The sequence below is a fragment of the Oncorhynchus mykiss genome, chromosome 18 (assembly GCF_013265735.2).
Source record: "Oncorhynchus mykiss isolate Arlee chromosome 18, USDA_OmykA_1.1, whole genome shotgun sequence".
NCBI classification, from domain to species: Eukaryota; Metazoa; Chordata; class Actinopteri; order Salmoniformes; family Salmonidae; genus Oncorhynchus; species Oncorhynchus mykiss.
The window spans coordinates 48835667-48860302 of NC_048582.1; the positions used below are offsets into that span (position 1 = coordinate 48835667).

Consider the following 24636-nt stretch of genomic DNA (forward strand, 5'->3'; position numbering starts at 1 on the left):
GGTTGTCCCACACTATATAAAGCAATAGAGGGTGCATTTTCTCTCTCTTCAGTTCAAGCTAAATGCAAAGGTGAGTCGCCAGCAAAAGAGTTATCGCATGACATCACCTTTTATATTCAAGTGAAAGCTATTTCACTTATTTGCCAATATCAGATGTTTTGGGAAAAGCATGTACTTTAATGTTAAAATGGGTTTTCTGTCGATTTGCTATCGGTTCCTAGGACGGGTAGACTAACTTCCGTCGGGATCTGCACCTTCTTGTGCTCTCGTTGGCTATATAGCTAGCTAAGTTAGCAACTAAAGTCGTTTCTGTGGCCCTTGTGGGCAAACTTATGTTAATCGTGAAGTTGCATGTACCATTTCGAAAATGCTTACCTACGCTAGTTCGATGCTCATTGTTAGCCAGCTATGTTGGCCTGTGATTTCCACGTGGCGGCTGCTGCTCGCGGCACTTATTGAAGCCGAGTCAGTACACTCTTCCGGCTGACTCGATCAACAAAGGAGTTATGGTTTTACCGAAAAGAACAGTGGGATAGAACTTACTCTTTTTTTTTTAGTGAGCCAGCAACTATGGCTAATCATGTCAAACATTGAGTAGATGGTTATGCTAACAATTGTCACATTTTGTGCAGTGAGTGTAGGCCCACACAGCTGACGTTAGTTGGTTAAGGTTAGCCCTACTGAGTATACCTCATTGATCTCTGCTTCTAGGTGGACAAACGGCATACGATAAACCCTGCTCAGCCCAATATGGCTGCATTGCTACTGCAGAATAGGTGAGCAGTGTCAAATAACTCTGTACAACCCATTCGAAAACCCAGGCACCTATCGAAGCCGTTCCTGCATTCTTGTAGCAGACATGGTCAACAGGATGCCAAAAACAATACTTTCACCGACGGTCGCTGTCCAGTTCGAAAGTAACTGACGCAGCAACATTAAGGGGAAGGACATTCCATGCACCGTTGTACCTAGAAAATGTTGATGTATTGGTCATATGATGGATGAAGCTTTCTAATTGGATTGCTTCCCTATGCCGTTTAAGCTCAATGGTATCTTCTGAGCAGACCTCAGACGGTGGAATAACAAATGGATATGCAGAAGGTACGTTTATGCAGGATGATTTTGAGAAGTTTGACCATCCTTCATTCTGGCTGTGATGAGACACTTGCCCTCACTTAGAGGAGTGCCTCGATGCTGAGAACTTCTTAGTACTCGTCTGAGCCCAAATATATCATTGATTTAAACTGAATGTAAATTGTGTGGTTTTGACTATACAACAAAGTATCTCTATACCTGATCCTAATCTTCTAATGCTCTCTACAGGATTAGGATCAATCTGAAGACCCTATAAAATGGGATTCGAATGAACCAGTGGACGTTTTAATTCGAGGTAAAACTGATTTTTAAAAAAAATCTGTTTTGGCTGTGATGACAAACTTGCCCTCACTTAGAGGAGTACCTCGTTGATGAGGTTTTATAGTACTCGTCTGAGCCAAAATATTGTAATGAGAGGGAATTGTGTGGTTTACCATGTATTAAAAAAACACATGTAGCCGTCTCACCTGACTAAATTTTCTCTATAGGCTTATAACCTCGGATGGCTTGAGAATTAACCACGGAACATTCTGAAGGTAATTCAAAATGTCTGCCTTTCATTCTGGCTGTGACACACTTGCCCTCATTGCCATGGCAATATAACCTACCTGGTTAAATTAGGGTGAAATGATAAATGAGGACATTCCAGTATTCAACTTCTGAGCCTGTTTATTGAAAGTAGTAATGAATTAAACATCCATGCTTTGGAATGGAAATGAACCTAGATTGATCAGCCCACTAAGGTCACTTTGTTTCTCATCAGGTCTCGTACCAACTGAAATGGTAGCGGTGATGATCCAATCACCTTGGGATTGAACAGCGGTAAGGATTTTTTAAAACAAAGTGTTATCTGGTCGCATGCTATCCTAAGGACCCGGGCTTTGTCTGTAGCCTCTGGTTCTCCAAGTTCATGCCAGAGAAATGGGGAGTCTTTGACTGTCCTAGCCTCTCTGTGCCTGAGGTAGTCACTCTACTGTCCTACAGATATTTAGCTGCATCTTTGAACCATAGTAATGTTGCTTTGATAGTTCCACCAATGTAAATCCTGCTGTTGGAGCTTAATTTGTGCACGGCTGAATTTCTAATGTCTGACTTGGTATTTCTGCAGGTATGGAGGTACAAGTGTGCCTTAACACTTAAGATGTAATGGCCCAATCCAGGTCCCTTGATGGGAATGTCAATCTGTAGGTATATCCTGAACTGTCATTTTGGGGGGGGATAAATCACTCATCTTAGAGGGCCTGGTATGTTCTGATCAATGCTGATACCTTTTATGTGACTGCTGGATGAAACATGCGGATATCGGACTTAAGATCAAAGTAAATCCTTGGATATAATGTGTATATATCAAGATGCTAAACTTTATTTCATTTGCAGGTCTTATGACTGACCAATTACACTTCAACGTTGATATACCCGTAATACGGGTTTTAAGGTACTTCTGTTTTGCCTCGTGCTAATCAGTCATCTGTGCAGGGTCTGGTGTGTTCTGATCAATGATTGATACCTTTTTAAAATGTGACTGATGGATGAAACATGCGGATATGGGACTGAGATCAGAACAGCACCTTCAAAGTGTATATGATACAAATTGTCTCCAGCCACTAAAACATTACTTTATTCTCAGGTCTTGTGAAAAAATGATTGAGGCCTGTCATACATCCTAATGGCCTTATCCTGCCAGCATAACATCGACGTGGGAATTCTACTAACGGCCTGTATGCGGCTCACATCCATCCAATGAGTGAAGCTAAAATAAGACAATATTATTTGTGCCCTGGTGCTATAAGCTCATCACGTCCCATGAGCCAGGTTGAGTGGTAAAATATTTCCTCTCCACTTGTAAAGCCCGTTTACTGCAATAAAGATGACTTAACCCTGCAATGTACAGACATCATTTCTTGTCAAATATTGGGGGGGGGGGGTTCCTTGACATTCAGTGTTTCAATGAAATGAGACGCTCCCCATCCATTGGTTTCATCTCAAGGGAGTTATCCTGGGTAAAGAAACTGTCAGTTTCATTTGACGGCCTGTTGTCGGGAGCATATAGACATGCCAAATAACCCATTCAGGTCAGGAAACATCTTACGAGCTAATTTTAGCACTTGTCTTCATCCTCCGTTTAGAAAGGAATTTCCTTTTTCAACACTTCATTGTTCCTTTCCCTCTGCAAGAAATAAAGTGTGGGAAGATGAATAGTAGGGTAGCCAAATATGCTCCATTTCAATTCCAGGCTTTAAAAGTCAATGAAATTGTTGCTTACCAGTCACACAATCCTGTGAGGTGGAGGACTCAACTATTTCTGAGTCTGGGGTGCTGCTGCCGCTCTGATCACTGTATGTGTCCCTACAGAGATGGTATTCAAACGGCATATTGTTACTATACAATGGAAGTTCCACAACACTTCATTTAGCCAGTTCTCGTAACATTCAACACGGGTTTAGGAATCATACTGAGTGAATTTTCGATTACCGTGGAGACAGACAGCAGCCCTTCTGTAGGTAGCTCTGTAGTTTCCCGGCTGATGCCAGCAGGAGGCCAAAGTAGGGAGGCGATGGTTTGATGGGGCGAGAGGTGAACTCGGGATGATACTGCACTCCTACGAAATACGGATGATCTAGAATTAAAAGCAGAGGGGTGTAGTAGGTATAAAAGGTACCATACCAGAAAACATTTTGTCCACTTATACACATGATCCCGGACACTCTTACCGTCTAACTCAATGACTTCCATTCGCTCGCCTTCTACGTCTTGACCCACGAAGTGAAAGCCTTTCCCCTCAAAGTGATCCTTCAGCTCTGGGTTCACCTGAGAACGGAAACAAGGTAAGCACACTGAAAAACTCGTAACATGTAGAGAAAGTATATAGAGAGAAAGTGACGTGAACCTCAAAGCGATGTCGGTGTCTCTCATCCACGTACTCAGCATCTCCGTAAAGTCTTCCTGCAATGAAATTTTTCCACATCGTTACCTTAGACTTACTGTGAAATGGATGGAAGTTTTTTCCCCTAATCTACAAATCTGTTCCCTATAATGAAGCAAAAAAGGGTTTGAAGCTTTTGCAAATTCATTTAAAATAAACATATTTACATAAGTATTCAGACCCTTTACACCATACTTAGTTGAATCACATCCGGCAGCATCGAGTCTTCTTGGGTATGACGCTACACGCTTGGCACGGCTATATTTGGGGAGTTTCTCCCATTCTTCTCTGCAGATCCTCAAGCCCTGTCAGGTTGGATCGGGTTTGAGTCCGTGCTCTGGCTGGGTCACAGACATTCAGAGACTTGTCCCGAAGCCATTCCTGCATCGTCTTGGCTTTGTGCTTAAGGTCGTTGTCCTGTTGGAAGGTGAACCTTCACCCCCAGTCTGAGGTCCTGAGCAGGTTTTCGTCAAGGATCTCTCTATACTTAACGCTGTTCATCGTTCCCTCGATCCTGACTAGTCTTCCAGTCCCTGCCGCTGAAAAACATCCCCACAGCATGATGCTTCAACGTAGGTATGGTGCCTGGTTTCCTCCATACGTAAAGCTTGGCATTCAGGCCAAAGAGTTCAAATGGTTTCATCAGACCAGATAATCTTTTGTCAGTTTCTTTAGGGGCCCTTTGGCAAACTCCAAGCGGGCTGTAATGGACCATTTACTGAAGAGTGGCTTCTGTCTGGCCACAACCATGAAGGCCTGATTGATGGAGTGCTGCAGAGATGGGAGAACGTTCCAGAAGGACAACCATCTCCACAGAAGAACTTTGAATCTCTGCCAGTGACCATTGGGTTCTTGGTCACCTCCCTGACCAAGGCCCTTCTCCCCAGATTGCTCAGCTTGGCCAGGAGGCCAACTCTAGAGTTGTGGTGGTTCCAAACTTCTTCCATTTAAGATTGATGGATGCCACTGTGTTGTTAGGGACCTTTCAATGCTGCACAAATGTTTTGGTACACTTTCTACAAGTCCCCAGATCTGTTCCTCGGAGCTCTATGGACAATTCCTTCGACCTCATGGCTTTGTTTTTGCTGACATGCACTGTCAACTGTGTGACCTTATAAAGACAGGTGTGAGCCTTTCCAAATAATTTCCAATCAATTTAATTCACCACGGGTGGACTCCAATCAAGTTGTAGAAACATCAAGGAAGATGAATGGAAACAGGATGCACCTGAGCTCAATTTCTAGTCTCATAGCAAAGGGTCTGAATATTTGTAAATAAGGTATCTTTTTATTATTATTATAAATGTGCAAAAATATCCTAAAAACTAGTTTTCACTTTATCAATGTGAAGTAGTGTATGTAGATTGATGAGGAAAATGTTTTATTTAATCAATTTTAAAATAAGTCTAACATAACAAAATGTTGAAAAAGTCAAGGGGTCTGAATACTTTCCGAATGCACTGTATAGTGTGTGATTACAACAGTGACTTTACTCTCAAAGTTTGGTCTCTTACTTAGTATACTGTTGGTGGTCTTGAAAATGGTCCGTCTCTTTCCCAGCCTCATGGTCCCACCCATCTGCCCAGGATTGTGTTCTGGCATGTCAATCACCTAGAAAGAACCAGTAAGGAAACAGATTTCTTTTTGTTGGCCTTCACGACCAGTAAAAGGGAGGCGAGATCTTATGAAGGTGGAACCTACAACAGGATGCTTTGATTCGGGATGAAACTCTGTAGAGTTGGCATCTTCCCATTCTAGCACATTCCTGGCAAACTCACACACAGCCAGCTGCATCCCTAGACACACACCTGCAAACCCATAGAAGTCAGGTTAACGCTGCACATACATGAAGGAATGTGAATGGAAAGCTTTAATTCCATCCTTAGGTGTAATTTTTTCCTTGATGTAAAGACTGCATCCTCATGGCTACCTGCCACCAATACAGACAATTCTGTACCTAGGAAGGGTTTCTTCTGTTTGCGTGCCCAGTTGATGGCGTGGATCTTCCCCTCTGTCCCTCTGACTCCAAATCCTCCAGGTACCAGGATGCCACTGTGGAGGGAGGGAAACACCATTATCATGAACATAGTCACAATATTGACCCTGTTCTCTACCAGTCCAACTGACCCCCCGTGATGCCATATCTCAGTGTTTCTCCCCGTGTGTCCCCCAGCCACTTCTACTTAATTTATGTATTTAAGTTCAGGCATACCCTATTCAACTGGATGAATCAGCTGTGCTGGTACTGGACTACCGTACATAAAATAAGTGAACAATACCATAAAAGATGCCACATCCCACCGCTAGACCTTCTACCCCGGACCCTACCATACTTACTCAGCACTGCAGAGTTTTTGCCACGCCTCATGGTACTTCACAGGCTCCTCCTTCAGTGTGTTTGGCTCCAGGTCTGCTGAGTCAATATACTGAGAAAAAAAAAATAGATGAGGGGAGGGGGAGACATGAGAATGGGTTGCTATTGACCTGATCGGACATAGCTTATCCAATACATAACACAAAAATGTCAAACGATTTTACGGAGTTAAAGTTCATAGAAGGAAATCAGTCAATTTAAACCAAATTCATTCGGCCATAATCTATGAATTTCACATAACTGGGTAGGGGCACAGCCATAGGTAGGCATAGGATCACCCACTGGGGAGCCAGGCCAAACCAATCAGAATGAGTTTTTCCCCCACAAAAAGCTTTAAAGACAAAACACTCCTCAGCAGCCCCCCGGTGAAGAAGCCGGATATGGAGGTCCTGGACTGGCGTGGTTACATGTGGTCTGCAGTTGAAGCCGGTTGGATGTACTGCCAAATTCTCTAAAACAACGTTGGAGGTGGCTGATGGTAGAGAAATTACCCTTAAATTCTCTGGCAACCGCTCTGTTGGACATTCCAGCTGTCAGCATGCCAATTGCACGCTCCCTCAAAACTTGACATCTGTGACATTGGGTTGTGACAAAACTGCACATTTTTGAGTGGCCTTTTAAATTGTCCCCAGCACACGGTACACCTGTGTAATGATCATGATATTTAATCAGATTCTTGATATGCCACACCTGTCAAGGTGGATCGATTATCTATGCAAAGGATATAGGCTCACTAACAGAAATGTAAACAAATTTGAGCAAAATAGGCTTTTTGTGCATATGAAACATTCCTGGGATCTTTTATTTCAGCTCTTGAAAAACGGGACCAACGCTTTAAATGTTGCGTTTATATTTTTGTTCAGTATCGTTGACATGACTGCACAAACAAGTAAGACTTAAACATGAAATCACACATTATAGCAGCAATCTTCTTCAAAATAAAACCTATTCCTGAGGACATCCAAGCCAGAGGAACAGTATAATTTAGCCTTGCTGTGAAATAAACTAAATAGAAAAAGATGCACTGTCATGCACAGGTTAAGATGCTTGTGGATGTTGGGCTGGTTTCCCAGATACCGATTAAGCGTAATCCTGGACTAGAATGCGCTTTCTTCATTGAAAGTCTTTCTTAGTCCAGGTCTAGTCTTATTATATGCCCAGGAAACCAGCCAGTAGTGCCTTTCCAAATGTGTAGTTTGTACATGTGTTTTAGCCTGGCTGTGTGCGTTTTACCTTGATATCCAGTTTGTGGCAGATGGCTAAGGCCGAGTGTTCTAGCGCTTTGATGACTGACGCGTAGGAGTCTGTGAACTTGGTGTATTTCCCCACCAGGGCTATAGAACACTGCTCTAGGAGCCTGTCTGACCTGGGATTCAAAAACACCACAGGCAAAGTTATATGCCGTGTTCAAAACTGAGACCTCTGAAATCTCCAACTTCGGTGTTTTCAAGACAACTGGGAACTCGGAAACTATGACATCTTTCTAGAGCTCCCGACTTGAAGATAACCGCTGTCATGATTTGACCCCCTTTTTCAGAGTTCCCAGTTGGCTTAAAGCACCAATCATCTGAATACAGGTCACTCCATAGTGCTGCAATACAACAGGTGAACAGGCAGAGCAATCAAACAGCATCATTACATACCTCTGTAGTTCTTTATCCAGAGGTCAAACTCAAACTCGGTGGGTCTAAATATGGGCTGTTCAATTCTGGTCCTGGAGGGTCGACACACTTGTTTTTTGTTTCTACCTGGTAGTTAATTGCACTCACCTGGTGTCCCAGGTCTGAATCGGTCCCTTATTAGAACCGACAATTAACAGCCCAGGGCCCGGTTTCCCAAAAGCATCTTAATCACGGGAAACTGAGCCCTGGTCTAAATAATCAAGCACTACCAGTCCCAGAGACTGCCTGCCCGCACGCCTGTCAGACACACCCACCTGTCAGACATCTCCTTCCACTTAGTGAGCATCTTCCTGGGGCGGGTCTCTATAGGAAGGTCTAATCTCTGACAGAAGTAGCCCACCACCCCCTGGTTCTCCAGTAGCAGAGGCACTCTGTAGATGGACGACACGTCTGCCACGCAGATCACCTGGGAGAGGAGGGGAGAACTAACAGTCACAACTAGAGGCTTCAGTGGTTCTTTATTCATCTTTCCTTGATTCCTCACATCAACCAAGGGGAGATTTATTGGACCTTCTCTAATACAGTTGAGAAGGAGGTGACAAGGTAGGATGTGAGGAATCACTGGGAAGATTTATTGAGCCAGTGTCATTTCATCCTAGTGTGTGACTGTACGATCAGGTCTTACCTGTTCAGGTTCTACATGACAGAACATGGAGATCTTCTCTTTAACAGAGTTCTCCAGGGAAGTGGAGCAGCGACACATGATCTGGAGGGAATTGACAACAAACACAATTAGCTAACAGACAATCCTTGCACTAAATGTACAAATGGACAGTGGTTATGACGGCTTGCTAGGATTAGAAAAAAAACTTGGGTTCATTTAAACTCACCAGATCAGGAGACAGGCCGAGTCCTCTGAGCTCTCTGACACTGTTCTGAGTGGGTTTGGTCTTCTGCTCTCCTGTGGCACTAGGCTGTGGGACCAGGCTGACGTGGATGTTACAGAAGTTCTCCCTCTTCACCTTGAACTGGAACTGCCTGAAGGCTTCGATGAAAGGCATGCTCTCGATGTCTCCCACAGTGCCTCCTAGCTGCACACATGAAACAGACATACCGGGAAACACAATTACACAGGAATACAACTAGTAACTACCCAGCCTGAAATGGCTCCGCAAGTACATATGTCACACTATTATCAAACCAATAAAGGTTCTCTGGAAGTCATTGATCTACCAGTGTTAACCATAATCTTTTACCTCGATGACACAGATCTGAGGCTCCACACCGTCATCGTCAACAGGTACTCTGGCCTGACGCATCACCCACTCCTGGATCGCATCAGTGATGTGGGGCACCACTGCAAGGATACACCAAACAGGGACAGTTAGTCTAGAGATGCAGAGAAAGTGACGAGAACTTGATAGCTCATACCCTTCCTTTTTGTCATTGGTTCTTCATAGGATATTGGACTGAGGTCAGAACTGCCATGTCACACAAGCTAAATCAAATGCATAAATGCAAATGCATAAATCAAAATCAACTATTCAACAAGGGTCTGAACTCCTGTATACCCAGTCTCTCTCCCAGCATGACTATCTTTCTGTCTCTTCTTCCTGTTGATGACAGATTGGTAGCTCTTCCTTTAACCCCTGTATATACAGGGCAGGGTAGCCTAGTGGTTAGAGTATTGGACTAGTAACCGGAAGGTTGCAAGTTCAAGCCCCCGTGCTGACAAGGTACAAATCTGTCGTTCTGCCCCTGACGGCCACTGTTTCTAGGCCGTCATTGAAAATAAGAATTTGTTCTTAACTGACTTGCCTAGTTAAATAAAGGAAAAAAATATATATATACACAGTTTCTACAAGCCAGCCCTTGTCCCGCACTGTTTTATAGTTAATCTTACCCTGTACGGTCTTTCCCAGGTAGTCTCCTTTCCTCTCCTTGTTGATGACAGACTGGTAGATTTTGCCGGTGGTCAGGTTGTTGTCTTTGGTCAGTCTGATGTCCAGGAACCTCTCGTAGTTCCCCAGGTCCAGATCCACCTCACCCCCATCGTCCAGCACAAACACCTCACCTGGAGGGAGAGCAGAGGAACAGCGTTAAAACACCTCACCTGGAAGAAGTCGAGTGGTATGGTTAAAACTTAAAACTATGGTTAAACCTTATCATTCTCTATGAAGACAGGGTTGGAGAAGGACTTGCTGGACGTCATTTCCGGTCACGACTTGCAGACTTGTTTTTGAGTTGCTTGTTTTTACTTTTTAATTACCGTTTATATTTTTGTTTTTTCCTACTCAACTTTTTCACTCCGGACGCTTTATCTGGACACGGTTCGTCAGGACCTCCAACAGCCGAAGCTAAGTAGTAACATTAACATGATGCCTTCTAATTGCAGTCGCTGTACTCGCCTTACGGCGAGGATAGCTGTGCTACAAGCCCAGCTTCAGACGCAATCGCTAGGCAAGGGTAATTTCAGTGTAGGAAAGGATGAAACCGCGTCTGTGCCACCAGTAAGTACAGATAGTAGTATAAATCCCCTGGCACAGTCCCCGCAGCCGGACAACTTTCTCACGGTTTCTGGAAGGAAATGCTGTAGGAACGCTCAACCGGTGTCGCTCATTCAGCCGACAGAAACTTTCAACCGGTTTTCCCCATTAAGCAGCGGGTCGGAGTCAGAGGCCGAGTCTTCTCTGGTCTCTACTCCTCCCGTTACGGGGTCTGAGACGCCGAAGCTTCCCACCATTAGCTCTGACAAATTGAAAACTCTAGTCATTGGCGACTCCATCACACGCAGTATTAGACTTGAGAATCATCCAGCGATCATACACTGTTTACCGGGGGGCAGGGCTACCGACATTAAGGCTAATCTGAAGATGGTGCTGGCTAAAGCTAAAACTGGCGAGTGTAGAGAGTATAGAGATATTGTTATCCACGTCGGCACCAACGATGTTAGGATGAAACAGTCAGAGATCACCAAGCGCAACATAGCTTCTGCGTGTAAATCAGCTAGAAAGATGTGTCAGCATCGAGAAATTGTCTCTGGCCCCCTCCCAGTTAGGGGGAGTGATGAGCTCTACAGCAGAGTCTCACAACTCAATCGCTGGTTGAAAACTGTTTTCTGCCCCTCCCAAAAGATAGAATTTGTAGATAATTGGCCCTCTTTCTGGGACTCACCCACAAACAGGACCAAGCCTGACCTGCTGAGGATTGACGGACTCCATCCTAGCTGGAGGGGTGCTCTCATTTTATCTACCAACATAGACAGGGCTCTAACTCCTCTAGCTCCACAATGAAATAGGGTGCAGGCCAGGCAGCAGGCTGTTAGCCAGCCTGCCAGCATAGTGGAGTCTGCCACTAGCACAGTCAGTGTAGTCAGCTCAGCTATCACCATTGAGACCGTGTCTGTGCCTCGACCTGGGTTGGGCAAAACTAAACATGGCGGTGTTCGCCTTAGCAATCTCACTAGGATAAAGACCACCTCCATTCCTGTCATTATTGAAAGAGATCATGATACCTCACATCTCAAAATAGGGCTACTTAATGTTAGATCCCTTACTTCAAAGGCAATTATAGTCAATGAACTAATCACTGATCATAATCTTGATGTGATTGGCCTGACTGAAACATGGCTTGCAGCCTACTCAATCACTTTTTATAGCTACTGTTTACAGGCCTCCTGGGCCATATACAGCGTTCCTCACTGAGTTCCCTGAATTCCTATCGGACCTTGTAGTCATAGCGGATAATATTCTAATCTTTGGTGACTTTAATATTCACATGGAAAAGTCCACAGACCCACTCCAAAAGGCTTTCGGAGCCATCATCGACTCAGTGGGTTTTGTCCAACATGTCTCTGGACCCACTCACTGTCACAGTCATACGCTGGACCTAGTTTTGTCCCATGGAATAAATGTTGTGGATCTTAATGTTTTTCCTCATAATCCTGGACTATCGGACCACCATTTTATTACGTTTGCAATTGCAACAAATAATCTGCTCAGACCCCAACCAAGGATCATCAAAAGTCGTGCTATAAATTCACAGACAACACAAAGATTCCTTGATGTCCTTCCAGATTCCCTCTGTCTACCCAAGGACGCCAGAGGACAAAAATCAGTTAACCACCTAACTGAGGAACTCAACTTAACCTTGCGCAATACCCTAGATGCAGTTGCACCCCTAAAAACTAACAACATTTCTCATAAGAAACTAGCTCCCTGGTACACAGAAAATACCCGAGCTCTGAAGCAAGCTTCCAGAAAATTGGAACGGAAATGGCGCCACACCAAACTGGAAGTCTTCCGACTAGCTTGGAAAGACAGTACTGTGCAGTACCGAAGAGCCCTTACTGCTGCTCGATCATCCTATTTTTCTAACTTAATTGAGGAAAATAAGAACAATCCGAAATTCCTTTTTGATACTGTCGCAAAGCTAACTAAAAAGCAGCATTCCCCAAGAGAGGATGACTTTCACTTTAGCAGTGATAAATTCATGAACTTCTTTGAGGAAAAGATTATGATTATTAGAAAGCAAATTACGGACTCCTCCTTAAATCTGCGTATTCCTTCACAGCTCAGTTGTCCTGAGTCTGCACAACTCTGCCAGGACCTAGGATCAAGAGAGACGCTCAAGTGTTTTAGGACTATATCTCTCGACACAATGATGAAAATAATCATGGCCTCTAAACCTTCAAGCTCCTGACCCCTCCTGTCTCAGCCTCCAGTATTTATGCTGCAGTAGTTTATGTGTCGGGGGGCTAGGGTCAGTTTGTTATATCTGGAGTACTTCTCCTGTCCTATTCGGTGTCCTGTGTGAATCTAAGTGTGCGTTCTCTAATTCTCTCCTTCTCTCTTTCTCTCTCTCGGAGGACCTGAGCCCTAGGACCATGCCCCAGGACTACCTGACATGATGACTCCTTGCTGTCCCCAGTCCACCTGGCTGTGCTGCTGCTCCAGTTTCAACTGTTCTGCCTTATTATTATTATTATTATTCGACCATGCTGGTCATTTATGAACATTTGAACATCTTGGCCATGTTCTGTTATAATCTCCACCCGGCACAGCCAGAAGAGGACTGGCCACCCCACATAGCCTGGTTCCTCTCTAGGTTTCTTCCTAGGTTTTGGCCTTTCTAGGGAGTTTTTCCTAGCCACCGTGCTTCTACACCTGCATTGCTTGCTGTTTGGGGTTTTAGGCTGGGTTTCTGTACAGCACTTTGAGATATCAGCTGATGTACGAAGGGCTATATAAATAAATTTGATTTGATTTGAAAACCCTAGCCAACACGCAAACATGTCACATAGACACAGAGCGAGGGACAGGATTCTGTATATTTGAATAGGTGTCTCCATCTGTATCGATGTTGATCTAGACCAGGGGTATTAAACTCTTACCCTGAGGTCCAGAGCCTGCTGGTTCTCTGTTTGACCTGATAATTAATTACACACACCCGGAGCCCCATGTCAAAATCAGTCCCTGATTAGAGGGGAGGGGAACTGACTTCAAGGTCCAGAGTTGAGTTTGAGGGATCAAGACTATTGATGTTGAGTTACCCTTCTGTGTACACAGGACACCAACACACATTCCTAGTAACATTTATTGTATGGCAATAACATTTTTCTGATTCTGACAACTGTGCTTGAGCAAAGAAAGTAATTCCATAACAAACAGAGAATAGTACTTAGGACGCCTCATCATGGCATATAACTGCATTGACATTGTCGTTTCAACCTATAATAGTTAGTTAGCATTTTCTTCTGTTTCATGACCCTGGACTCACCATTGTGAACCACGTTACACAGCATACACACAAGACAGATCTTAAAATCACTATTTCTATAATACAGAACATTTCCTGAACTCACCATGCTCGTACGGAGAGAAGGTCCCTGCATCTATGTTGATGTAGGGGTCAATCTTGATGGCGGTGACACGCAGACCACATGACTTGAGGATGGTTCCCACACTGGAGGCTATGATGCCCTTCCCGATGCCTGAGATGACACCACCAGTGACCAGGATGTACTTCATTGTGGCACTGGGTAGGAGACAAAAATACAGATTATAGTAATGTAGTTAATTGATTCTAGTAGCTACTTGAGGCGGCAGGTAGCCTAGAAGCTGGAGAGGTGCAACAAAAACTGGATAATTTCTGGTTCGAATCCCAAGTCCGACTGGGATGATTCTAGGTATCCTACACCTAGATGCCATCACCTGCTGTTGTGACCTTAAGCAATAAAGCTCTGTCTTTTTCAGGTGGTGTTGCTCAACCAAGCAGGTCTACCCCTCTGCAATGGTGGAAAAATTGCACAATAGTTTTTTGTAATCAACAGTCCTTCCCCTCAGGATGGGAGGGGTCTTGCTGATTCCTATCGTTCAATAGTACTGTACATGCAAAGACCGTACAGTGGTAGCTGCGTGGTGGCTAACGTTACATTGATCAGAGAAATAAAGGACAAAGAGGGCGCGCGCATCTAAGGCATCAACGTTACTTTTTTTCTAAAATCGGAAATCTAGCTACTCTCAGCGGTTACAACCACCAAGTAAATGCAACAATGTACAACAACTGAGCTCGTTGATAAACATTGCAGTTAGCCAGGTGCAAAGGTTGTAACACAAGTTACCTAACAGTAAAGGTCTTGCAACATATAAAGTAACGTTATCTACAGAACAGTTAGCTTTACTAGCTAGTTAGCTTGATATCCTATTCCATTATCAATAACTTTGAGCCACACTAGCCGGATAGCTAGCTAAACTGAATCCTAACCTAGGACAATGCATTGATGTACCACGCGCCCAAACCTGTCATAATACAGTACAGGGGATGTAGAACACGCGGACTCCACGGGAAACAGGCCCGAGGATTCCGTCATAGATAGAACAACGAGCTCTACAAATATTTGACTCCATAAAGTTGATTTTTGTATTATGAATAATCTTTTTTTTATAATAAAAAAATATTTGACTCCATCGCGTCAATTGAGCTAACCGCAGGCTAGGCTACCTCAGGGCTGCGGTGAAGTTCACAAAGGAAGCATATTTTTCAACTCACCAAAAACGAAATAGTGTAAGGCGGTCAAATGGTAAATATTTGGACTTGATTGATTTTAAATTGTCGATATATATACACATTTAAATTTTTCCTTCAAATTTTGAATAATACTTTTAAAAAAGGTGACTTAATTAGAATTGACTATCCATCCACTCCAAGTTCCAACACGTGTTCACTGGCCAAATCTTGTATCAGAGCAGTACAGAAAACGACGCGCGACGAGGACGCCAAGGTTGCGTAGGATCTGCGCATTCAACACGCTGGAAATGTAACTATTGTATTTTTTTAAGGGTAGCTATATCAATATGCCAATCGTTATTGCAATTTTTTGTCTACATTTTCATACTAATTGCATTATTGTGAGTAAAATAGTCAAACGATGTCCGATACAAACCAGCATACGACAATAATTTTTGTGCTGCTCCCATGTTGCTTTGTTGTCATGTGTTACTGCCTTGCTACGTTGGTGTCTGTCTTAGGTCTCTCTTTATGTAGTGTTGTCTCTTGTCATGATGTGTGTTTTGTACTATATTTATGTTATTTATTTAATTTTATCATAGCCCCCAAAATACCACAGGGGGTATTTTGCCTTTTGGTAGGCCGTCATTGTAAACAAGAATATGTTCTTTAACTGACTAGTTAAATAAACAAACAAAAAATACTCCGAACAGTCCACGTGATGGTGGGGGTAAGTGTTTACAGCTGATAATTAGTGGGACAACCGGCAGGTGACAGTATTGCTCCATCTAAAATTCTTGTTGGCTGCTTTGACGGGCTGTACATGGCAGAAAAATGCAATGAATAAACTAGAAACAATAAACGTTGTCTTTAATGCATAGACATATTTTGAAAAGTATATAATATATTCTGAAATGGAGGGAGTACAATAGTGGTGCAATGCCTCTTCGCTCTACCCCTGGTACCTAAGGCCTTTATAATTATGTTTACATGCAAACACACAAGATCACGTCCACTTTCAAACTCTGTTCTACCTGGGGGCAGGTTGACATATTTTTTTTATTTTTTTTTACCACGTTTTTATTTGTTTTGTTATTTTTTATCCATTATCCATTTCAAATGATATGTTTATAAAACATGTACTAGTAAGCTGCCACTCAAAAGAAGAAGAAGAAAAAAATACAGAGTTTAAGTAATAATACTTTCAGTATAAACAGGAAAAGAAAACAAAAATAAATGGGCCTCAACCCCCAACCTCCCGTTTCCCCCACGGAAACCTTCCCACCTCCCTAGCAACTACGGTTGCTCATCAGGCAACCCCCACCCTCCCTCAGACCAGAGAAAACCGTCCCCATATTAACCCTTTCTCATGGGCCTGAAAGCAAAGAAAGTAAAAAAGATTCAAATATAGTATATATACTGAGTGTATAAAATAATAGAAACACATGCTCTTTCCATGACATAGACTGACCAGGTGAATCCATGATCCCTTACATGCTTGTGTTGGGCTTTATGAATGGCTCATTTGTAAGTGTTGGGCTTTTGCTGAGATAATTATTTAACTAGGCAAGTCAGTTAAGAACAAATTCTTATTTACAATGACAGCCAACACTGGGCCAATTGTGCACCACCCTATGGGACTCCCAATCACAGCTGGATGTGACAGAGCCTGGATTTTAACCAGAGACTGTAGTGATGCCTCTTCCACTGAGATGTAGTGCCTTAGACCACTGTGCTATACAGGAACCGAATATACTTGACTTTAAAGTCAAGTATATTTGTCCAGGCCTCAATTGTTCTTTGACTAGCACCATTCCTTCTCACTGTTGATTTTTATAACTTCTAATAGTAGGTGATTGCCTTCTAAGAGCCAACATGGTTTTTGCTGCAGTGTTGCCTGCCAGCAGTAATCGTCTCTGATTTATGGAGAGATTCAAGGAGCTATCATTGTTAGGTAACATAATAGATGCAAATAATTGAATATTTACATTCTTGCACGAATAAAAACTTTACCCTATAAGTATTTAACTGCAGGGCACTCCCACATCAAATAGAGGAATGTGCATACCTAATTTAGGGCTCCTGTGTGGTGCAGAGGTCTAAAGCACTACTTCTCAGTGCAAGGGGTGTCACTACAGTCCCTGGTTCAAGTTCAGGCTGTATCACATCTGTCAGTGATTGGGAGTCCCATAGGGCGGTGCACAATTGGCCCAGCTTCATCTGGGGTAGGCTGTAATTGTAAATAAGAATTTGTTCTGAACTTACTTGCCTAGTTAAATAAAAACTCTGGGAACAGTGAAAAGATGGGAGTTGGGGCCAATTTCATCATAAACTGTTTCCTTGGTGTTAAAAACAGTTTGTGAGCAAACTGATGGTTCTGTTTACGGGATGCCAAGGACATATTTTTCCATATTCTGTTCCAGATAAAGGGTTGTTCAGATTCAACATAGATCTGTGGACCATACTTTTTTAATGGCTAGCTCAGACTATGAGCTTTCCAAAAGTTGACCAGATCATTTATTTATAAATACCATCATTAGCTAGTTCGGTAGTTGGGTTTCCCAAGGGACTCCATAGGCAGCATAGTTTACATAAATTGTAAATATAGAAAAAAGGATTTGCCTGGTAATGTGTATGTATCTTCCAAATCATGGAATGTTCTCAAACCATTACTGTCCATGATATTGACATGGGTATGGATTACACATTTGGACCATTAGGGGGATGCAAAAGGCGGTCCGCCAGATCGCAAGTCATTATTGTGAAATATTTGAGTAGGAGCATGCCATTTTGATTCCCAGTTACATTGTTTTAAAATGTTGCGCCAAATAGAAATTCTGGGAGCAATAATAGGACCAAAGCATAGTTTGCATTAAGGGATACAGTGGGGCAAAAAAGTATTTAGTTAGCCACCAATTGTGCAAGTTCTCCCACTTAAAAAGATGAGAGAGGCCTGTAATTTTCATCATGGGTACACTTCAACTATGACAGGCAAAATGAGAAAAAAAATCCAGAAAATCACATTGTAGGATTTTTAATGAATTTATTTGCAAATTATGGTGGAAAATAAGTATTTGGTCACCTACAAACAAGCAAGATTTCTGGCTCTCACAGACCTTCTTTAAGAGGCTCCTCTGTCCTCCACTCGTTACCTGTATTAATGGAACCTGTTTGAACTTGTTATCAGTATAAAAGACACCTGTCCACAACTTCAAACAGTCACACTCCAAACTCCACTATGGCCAAGACCAAAGAGCTGTCAAAGGACACCAGAAACAAAATTGTAGACCTGCACCAGGCTGGGAAGACTGAATCTGCAATAGGTAAGCAGCTTGGTTTGAAGAAATCATCTGAGGTAGCAATTATTAGGAAATGAAAGACATACAAGACCACTGATAATCTCCCTCGGTCTGGGGCTCCACGCAAGATCTCACCCCGTGGGGTCAAAATGATCACAAGAATGGTGAGCAAAAATCCCAAAACCACACCTAGTGAATGACCTGCAGAGAGCTGGGACCAAAGTAACAAAGCCTACCATCAGTAACACATTACGCCGCCAGGGACTCAAATCCTGCAGTGCCAGACGTGTCCCCCTGCTTAAGCCAGTACATGTCCAGGCCCGTCTGAAGTTTGCTAGAGAGCATTTGGATGATCCAGAAGAAGATTGGGAGAATGTCATATGGTCAGATGAAACCAAAATAGAACTTTTTGGTAAAAACTCAACTCGTCGTGTTTGGAGGACAAAGAATGCTGAGTTGCATCCAAAGAACACCATACCTACTGTGAAGCATGGGGGTGGAAACATCATGCTTTGGGGCTGTTTTTCTACAAAGGGACCAGGACGACTGATCCGTGTAAAGGAAAGAATGAATGGGGCCATGTATCGTGAGATTTTGAGTGAAAACCTCCTTCCATCAGCAAGGACATTGAATATGAAATGTGGCTGGGTCTTTCAGCATGACAATGATCCCAAACACACCGCCCGGGCACCGAAGGAGTGGCTTCGTAAGAAGCATTTCAAGGTCCTGGAGTGGCCTAGCCAGTCTCCAGATCTCAACCCCATAGAAAATCTTTGGAGGGTGTTGAAAGTCTGTGTTGCCCAGCAACAGCCCCAAAACATCACTGCTCTAGAGGAGATCTGCATGGAGGAATGGGCCAAAATACCAGCAACAGTGTGTGAAAACCTTGTGAAGACTTACAGAAAACGTTTGACCTCTGTCATTGCCAACAAAGCGTATATAACAAAGTATTGAGATAAACTTTTGTTATTGACCAAATACTTATTTTCCACCATAATTTGCAAATAAATTCATTAAAAATCCTACAATATGATTTTCTGGATTTATTTTCTCATTTTATCTGTCATAGTTGAAGTGTACCTATGATGAAAATTACAGGCCTCTCTCATCTTTTTAAGTGGGAGAACTTGCACAATTGGTGGCTGACTAAATACTTTTTTGCCCCACTGTATATCAGTGAAGACCACCTCTTCCAGGGCAATAGGAGACACCATATTTCTCTCTATACTCAGTCGGGGTAAACCATGTCTAAACCAATTTAGGATTGGGTGAAATGCTAATGCTTGGAAATACTATTTATGTTTGGTACGGATATTCCTCCTACGTCTTTCCCTTTTTGTAGGTTTGTTAATTTTTTCCGGGGATCATTTAGCCTACCTTGCCATATAAATTTAGAAAACGGCATTATGAATTTTGAATCGCCTTGTATGCTGCTTCTAGTGATTCTGAACGGAGTAGAGAAGATATTGTCTCTTATAACTTTGGCTGAGGGATTAAAGCATTTTAATCATATTCATGAAATCTGAGCCAATTCCCATATGTTCCAAGACAGACCAGAGATATGGCCATTCTTGTCTGTCAAAACCTTTTTCTGTATCGAGAAATAAGCAGTTGTTTCTGATGAAGCATTTAAGATATGTAATAAATAGTCAATTGAGGTAATCCAGGGATAAAGGTCTTTTTTTAAACAAACCAGCTCTGGTCCGTGTGGAACAATTTGGGTAAGTAAATGTCTAGACAGAACCACAACATTTTGTAAAACAGTTTAATATCTGTGTTCATCAAAGATAGTGGAAGATACTGAACGGCTTTGTTAATCATTTTGTGCAATAGTGGACCTAATTGATTAAAAAATGTTATTTATTTTTTATTTAACCTTTATTTAACTTCAAACATTTTAAATAGACTTCAGGAGGAATACTGTCCCATCCAGGTGATTTGCCTTTATTCATGCTATCCAATGTCCTTTTGAGTTCATTGAGAGTGATTTGGTCTCCCAGCGAGGTGGCTACCTCTGTTGAAAGAGGAGTTCTTAATTCTTCTGTCCTGACTTTGGAAAGAGTAACAGCTACCAAGGTCTGAAATGTGTGTTTGTTGAGTACGCTCTATCACAGTTAATAACCTTTAAAATTCTGATATCTTCTTTAATTGTGATTTATTCAACCTAGATGCAAATGCAGTTGCATTATTATTTTTAATAAAGCCTTTGGTGGCATCCCATAGAATCCAGGGGTCATCGACTGAATTTTTGTTAGTTAATATGAATTCATTCAATTCAGTTTCAAATTCTTCATAAAAAGTAATGATTTTGTAGTAAACATTAAAGCACCATCTTGTGGCAATTTTAGGAAATTCTGAAATGTGTAACAGGCAGTAAGTAGTAAGCATGATGATCAGATAGGCTCATATGCCAAATTTCTATTTTCGTGATTGAAGAAAATAGAGTAGTAGATAATCGTTTTGAAATGGGTTCGGGGGAATGTTTTGTGCCTTTTTGAATGGAAAGTGTACTCTTTGGCTTTAGGGTTATGAGTTCGCCTGGCATCAATGAGGTTGTAATCAGAGAGTATATGTTGGAGAGCCTTAGTTGCCTGTGGATTGTAGTTGGTCTTATTAGATTTGTCCCACATGTCCAAAATGGCATTCATGTCTGTCCCAATATCTAGTTGGAATTCAATTAATTATAACAATATGCTCTTCAGAGACTCAAAAAACTTGGAACATACACATTAATAAAGGCCATTTTTGTTCAATTTTGGATATATTTAAGGAAAGTGATTCTACCTTTGCCAAGGATGGTGATTTTGAGTTTCTTATGTATCAGTATGATTACACCCTTAGTTTTGTATGGGGCTGATGAACAAGCAGCCAGTTTGAACAAATGGTTCTCTATTCTATGTGAGTCCTTTTGGAGTTTGTGTGTTTCTTGGAGCATTGCTACAGTATATCAATATGGTTTCTTGCCAGTGACATGTTGATGTGCTTCCAAGCATGCAGGCAGTTTATCAGGGTACAGCAGGAGTCGGCTAAAATAATTTGTGGGGGGAGTAAAAGCGCATGTTTTAGGGTGAGTTTCAGTTCAGTGTAGTTGAACAGACAAAGGTCACCCTCTCTTATGTAGCAAACTCCAAATCAAACCGTCCCTTTATAGAGCTTCCTGGGCAGGACAGAGTGGTGCATCTTACACGATCTCCTTCTGACTCATAGTAATTCATAGGAGCACTACACTTACATGCTGTCCTCCACTCCAACGCACTGGCTCCGTGTGTGTGTGCGTGTGTGTGTGTGTGCGTGCGTGTGCATTTCCCTTAGCAGGTAAATTTTATGTTGTTGAAATGCAGATAAATAAAATTCACACTGGGAGAAGGAAAAAAAATACTATTTAGAAATAATGCTTTTCAGCCTATTCATTGATGGAAATAGAAGTGGAAGTTGGTCTATGAGTTAATTTGCATAATTCAGTGGAATTCAATTGGTGCGTGTGTATATTCGTTATGTATCTTATGTATCACACTTGCACAGCATACAGATACAGGGCCTGTCAGACAGCGCTTTTATAAGCCCAATCATTGCGCAACAGTTCTAAATGCAAGATTCTAAAAAAGCTACTCTTTTTATTTCACAACTGGTAATTAATTGAAGCAAGCTTCCCATTCGCCGTTCAAATGAATAGACAACGGAAGGCAGACTTCATCGGCGCTTCACACACCGCTTTGCAATGATCTGGAGGCAGTTCGCATTTTGAAAACATATACAGTGCCTTGCGAAAGTATTCGGCCCCCTTGAACTTTGCGACCTTTTGCCACATTTCAGGCTTCAAACATAAAGATATAAAACTGTATTTTTTTGTGAAGAATCAACAACAAGTGGGACACAATCATGAAGTGGAACGACATTTATTGGATATTTCAAACTTTTTTAACAAATCAAAAACTGAAAAATTGGGCATGCAAAATTATTCAGCCCCTTTACTTTCAGTGCAGCAAACTCTCTCCAGAAGTTCAGTGAGGATCTCTGAATGATCCAATGTTGACCTAAATGACTAATGATGATAAATACAATCCACCTGTGTGTAATCAAGTCTCCGTATAAATGCACCTGCACTGTGATAGTCTCAGAGGTCCGTTAAAAGCGCAGAGAGCATCATGAAGAACAAGGGACACACCAGGCAGGTCCGAGATACTGTTGTGAAGAAGTTTAAAGCTGGATTTGGATACAAAAAGATTTCCCAAGCTTTAAACATCCCAAGGAGCACTGTGCAAGCGATAATATTGAAATGGAAGGAGTATCAGACCACTGCAAATCTACCAAGACCTGGCCGTCCCTCTAAACTTTCAGCTCATACAAGGAGAAGACAGATTAGAGATGCAGCCAAGAGGCCCATGATCACTCTGGATGAACTGCAGAGATCTACAGCTGAGGTGGGAGACTCTGTCCATAGGACAACAATCAGTCGTATATTGCACAAATCTGGCCTTTATGGAAGAGTGGCAAGAAGAAAGCCATTTCTTAAAGATATCCATAAAAAGTGTAGTTTAAAGTTTGCCACAAGCCACCTGGGAGACACACCAAACATGTGGAAGAAGGTGCTCTGGTCAGATGAAACCAAAATTGAACTTTTTGGCAACAATGCAAGACGTTATGTTTGGCGTAAAAGCAACACAGCTCATCACCCTGAACACACCATCCCCACTGTCAAACATGGTGGTGGCAGCATCATGGTTTGGGCCTGCTTTTCTTCAGCAGGGACAGGGAAGATGGTTAAAATGGATGGGAAGATGGATGGAGCCAAATACAGGACCATTCTGGAAGAAAACCTGATGGAGTCTGCAAAAGACCTGAGACTGGGACGAAGATTTGTCTTCCAACAAGACAATGATCCAAAACATAAAGCAAAATCTACAATGGAATGGTTCAAAAATAAACATATCCAGGTGTTAGAATGGCCAAGTCAAAGTCCAGACCTGAATCCAATCGAGAATCTGTGGAAAGAACTGAAAACTGCTGTTCACAAATGCTCTCCATCCAACCTCACTGAGCTCGAGCTGTTTTGCAAGGAGGAATGGGAAAAAAATTCAGTCTCTCGATGTGCAAAACTGATAGAGACATACCCCAAGGGACTTACAGCTGTAATCACAGCAAAAGGTGGTGCTACAAAGTATTAACTTAAGGGGGCTGAATAATTTTGCACGCCCAATTTTTCAGTTTTTGATTTGTTAAAAAAGTTTGAAATATCCAATAAATGTCGTTCCACTTCATGATTGTGTCCCACTTGTTGTTGATTCTTCACAAAAAAATACAGTTTTAAATCTTTATGTTTGAAGCCTGAAATGTGGCAAAAGGTCGCAAAGTTCAAGGGGGCCGAATACTTTTGCAAGGCACTGTAGCTACTTAATTGTTTGAAACCTGAATGTTTTACTACAAATTATTAGGCATGTTTTACCTTGCCTCAAAGTAGCCTAGGCAAAATCCGTCCATATTAGAAGAGGCAATTATTTTATAAGACTTCCACATGCATTGGAACCAGTAGCCTATTTCTCTCATGTTCTTTGGTTTTCAACTTTCTTTCATTGTCTGGTAGCCAAATGCAGATTTGCGCGTAGCCTACAGCCGTGTGCGCATTGATGTGCTAACAATGTTAAGAAATAATAGTTTCTCAAAATGTTAAGCTAAACGTTCTGATCTGTTGCATCAGATTCAATCATTTTAAACATATTTTTATGTAGCCTAGGCCTACTGGTTATATGAATTTGGGATCTATCTTCCCACTACTGTCCCATAGTCTGTTTGAGTTATTTCTTTTTCGACATACTGACCAATAGAATACGTACACCTTTCTACTATGGGGGAATGTTACTGAACAAAAATATAATCTAACATCTAACAATTTCAAAGATTTAACTGAGTTACAGTTCATACAATGAAATCAGTCACTTGAAGTAAATAAATTAGGCTTAGGGCTTTATTTGCAAACATTTCTAAAAACCTGTTTTCGCTTTGTCATTATGGGGTATTGTGTGTAGATCGATGAGGAAAACATTTGTTAAATCAATGAAAAAATATGGCTGTAACTTAACAAAGTGTGGAAAAAGTCAAGGGGTCTGAATACTTTCCGAATGCATTGTAACTATTTGTTCAGCTCTTTTGAAATGTACAGCGACAGAATTCAGAACATGAGCCATTCTTACAGTATTTTCCCTGTACACCAAGTCAGAACGTTAGGATAAAAAAGGGGGCATATAAGCTGACAATATTTTTCAATATTTGATGACATTTCTCTAAAACAGGCTAAAGGCTACATGTCCACCACCAAGTC

At 42.0% G+C, this 24636-nt stretch overlaps 1 protein-coding gene, 2 long non-coding RNA genes and 4 other non-coding genes across 11 annotated transcripts in view; 6 read left to right on the plus strand and 1 right to left on the minus strand.

Annotated features, from left to right (window-relative positions):
• On the plus strand, positions 1 to 2976 carry LOC110496411. 3 transcript variants are annotated; one of them, XR_002469553.2, is made up of 9 exons: positions 1 to 70; positions 712 to 776; positions 1043 to 1101; positions 1324 to 1390; positions 1584 to 1631; positions 1859 to 1917; positions 2204 to 2283; positions 2473 to 2530; positions 2723 to 2976. It is a non-coding gene; the product is annotated as an uncharacterized LOC110496411 (long non-coding RNA). The 3 variants fall into 3 exon arrangements; XR_002469550.2 differs by having other exon boundaries at positions 3 to 70; positions 2204 to 2279; XR_002469551.2 differs by lacking the exon at positions 712 to 776 and having other exon boundaries at positions 31 to 70; positions 2204 to 2279.
• LOC118941233 lies at positions 818 to 953 on the plus strand. The gene has a single exon (XR_005037562.1). It is a non-coding gene; the product is annotated as a small nucleolar RNA SNORA16B/SNORA16A family (small nucleolar RNA).
• LOC118941232 lies at positions 1147 to 1226 on the plus strand. The gene has a single exon (XR_005037561.1). It is a non-coding gene; the product is annotated as a small nucleolar RNA SNORD103/SNORD85 (small nucleolar RNA).
• Positions 1419 to 1497, plus strand: LOC118941231. Its single transcript, XR_005037560.1, has one exon. It is a non-coding gene; the product is annotated as a small nucleolar RNA SNORD103/SNORD85 (small nucleolar RNA).
• LOC110496409 (CTP synthase 1) lies at positions 1747 to 15569 on the minus strand. 3 transcript variants are annotated; one of them, XM_021572292.2, is made up of 17 exons: positions 15064 to 15285; positions 13877 to 14049; positions 9917 to 10087; positions 9270 to 9370; positions 8904 to 9104; positions 8699 to 8779; positions 8328 to 8479; positions 7625 to 7757; positions 6355 to 6443; positions 5975 to 6069; positions 5719 to 5825; positions 5532 to 5628; positions 3983 to 4038; positions 3807 to 3903; positions 3568 to 3694; positions 3359 to 3441; positions 1747 to 3262 (listed from the first exon to the last, which is right to left on the minus strand). In XM_021572292.2, exons 1-17 carry the CDS (start codon positions 15141 to 15143, stop codon positions 3246 to 3248), a joined length of 1860 nt encoding a protein of 619 aa, XP_021427967.1. In that variant the 5' UTR covers positions 15144 to 15285; the 3' UTR covers positions 1747 to 3245. The 3 variants fall into 3 exon arrangements, with proteins under 3 accessions (XP_021427967.1, XP_021427966.1, XP_021427968.1); XM_021572291.2 differs by having other exon boundaries at positions 3568 to 3712; XM_021572293.2 differs by lacking the exon at positions 15064 to 15285 and adding an exon at positions 15458 to 15569 and having other exon boundaries at positions 3086 to 3262; positions 3568 to 3712.
• Positions 2584 to 2657, plus strand: LOC118941244. Its single transcript, XR_005037573.1, has one exon. It is a non-coding gene; the product is annotated as a small nucleolar RNA SNORD99 (small nucleolar RNA).
• LOC118941179 overlaps positions 15261 to 24636 on the plus strand; it is a 13622-nt gene continuing 4246 nt past the window's right edge. The window contains exon 1 of the long non-coding RNA XR_005037495.1: positions 15261 to 15331. This is a non-coding gene — a long non-coding RNA (uncharacterized LOC118941179). The remainder of the gene's footprint in view (positions 15332 to 24636) is intronic.

What these genes read in the sequence shown, in the direction of transcription:
- LOC110496409 (XM_021572291.2), bottom strand. Translation starts at nt 15,143, where the DNA reads ATGTGTATATATATCGACAATTTAAAATCAATCAAGTCCAAATATTTA. An exon ending in CTTACACTATTTCGTTTTTG is followed by an intron (nt 14,050 to 15,063) that starts GTGAGTTGAAAA and finishes TCTCCTACCCAG; the next exon opens with TGCCACAATGAAGTACATCC. An exon ending in GACACCGACATCGCTTTGAG is followed by an intron (nt 3,904 to 3,982) that starts GTTCACGTCACT and finishes TTCCGTTCTCAG; the next exon opens with GTGAACCCAGAGCTGAAGGA.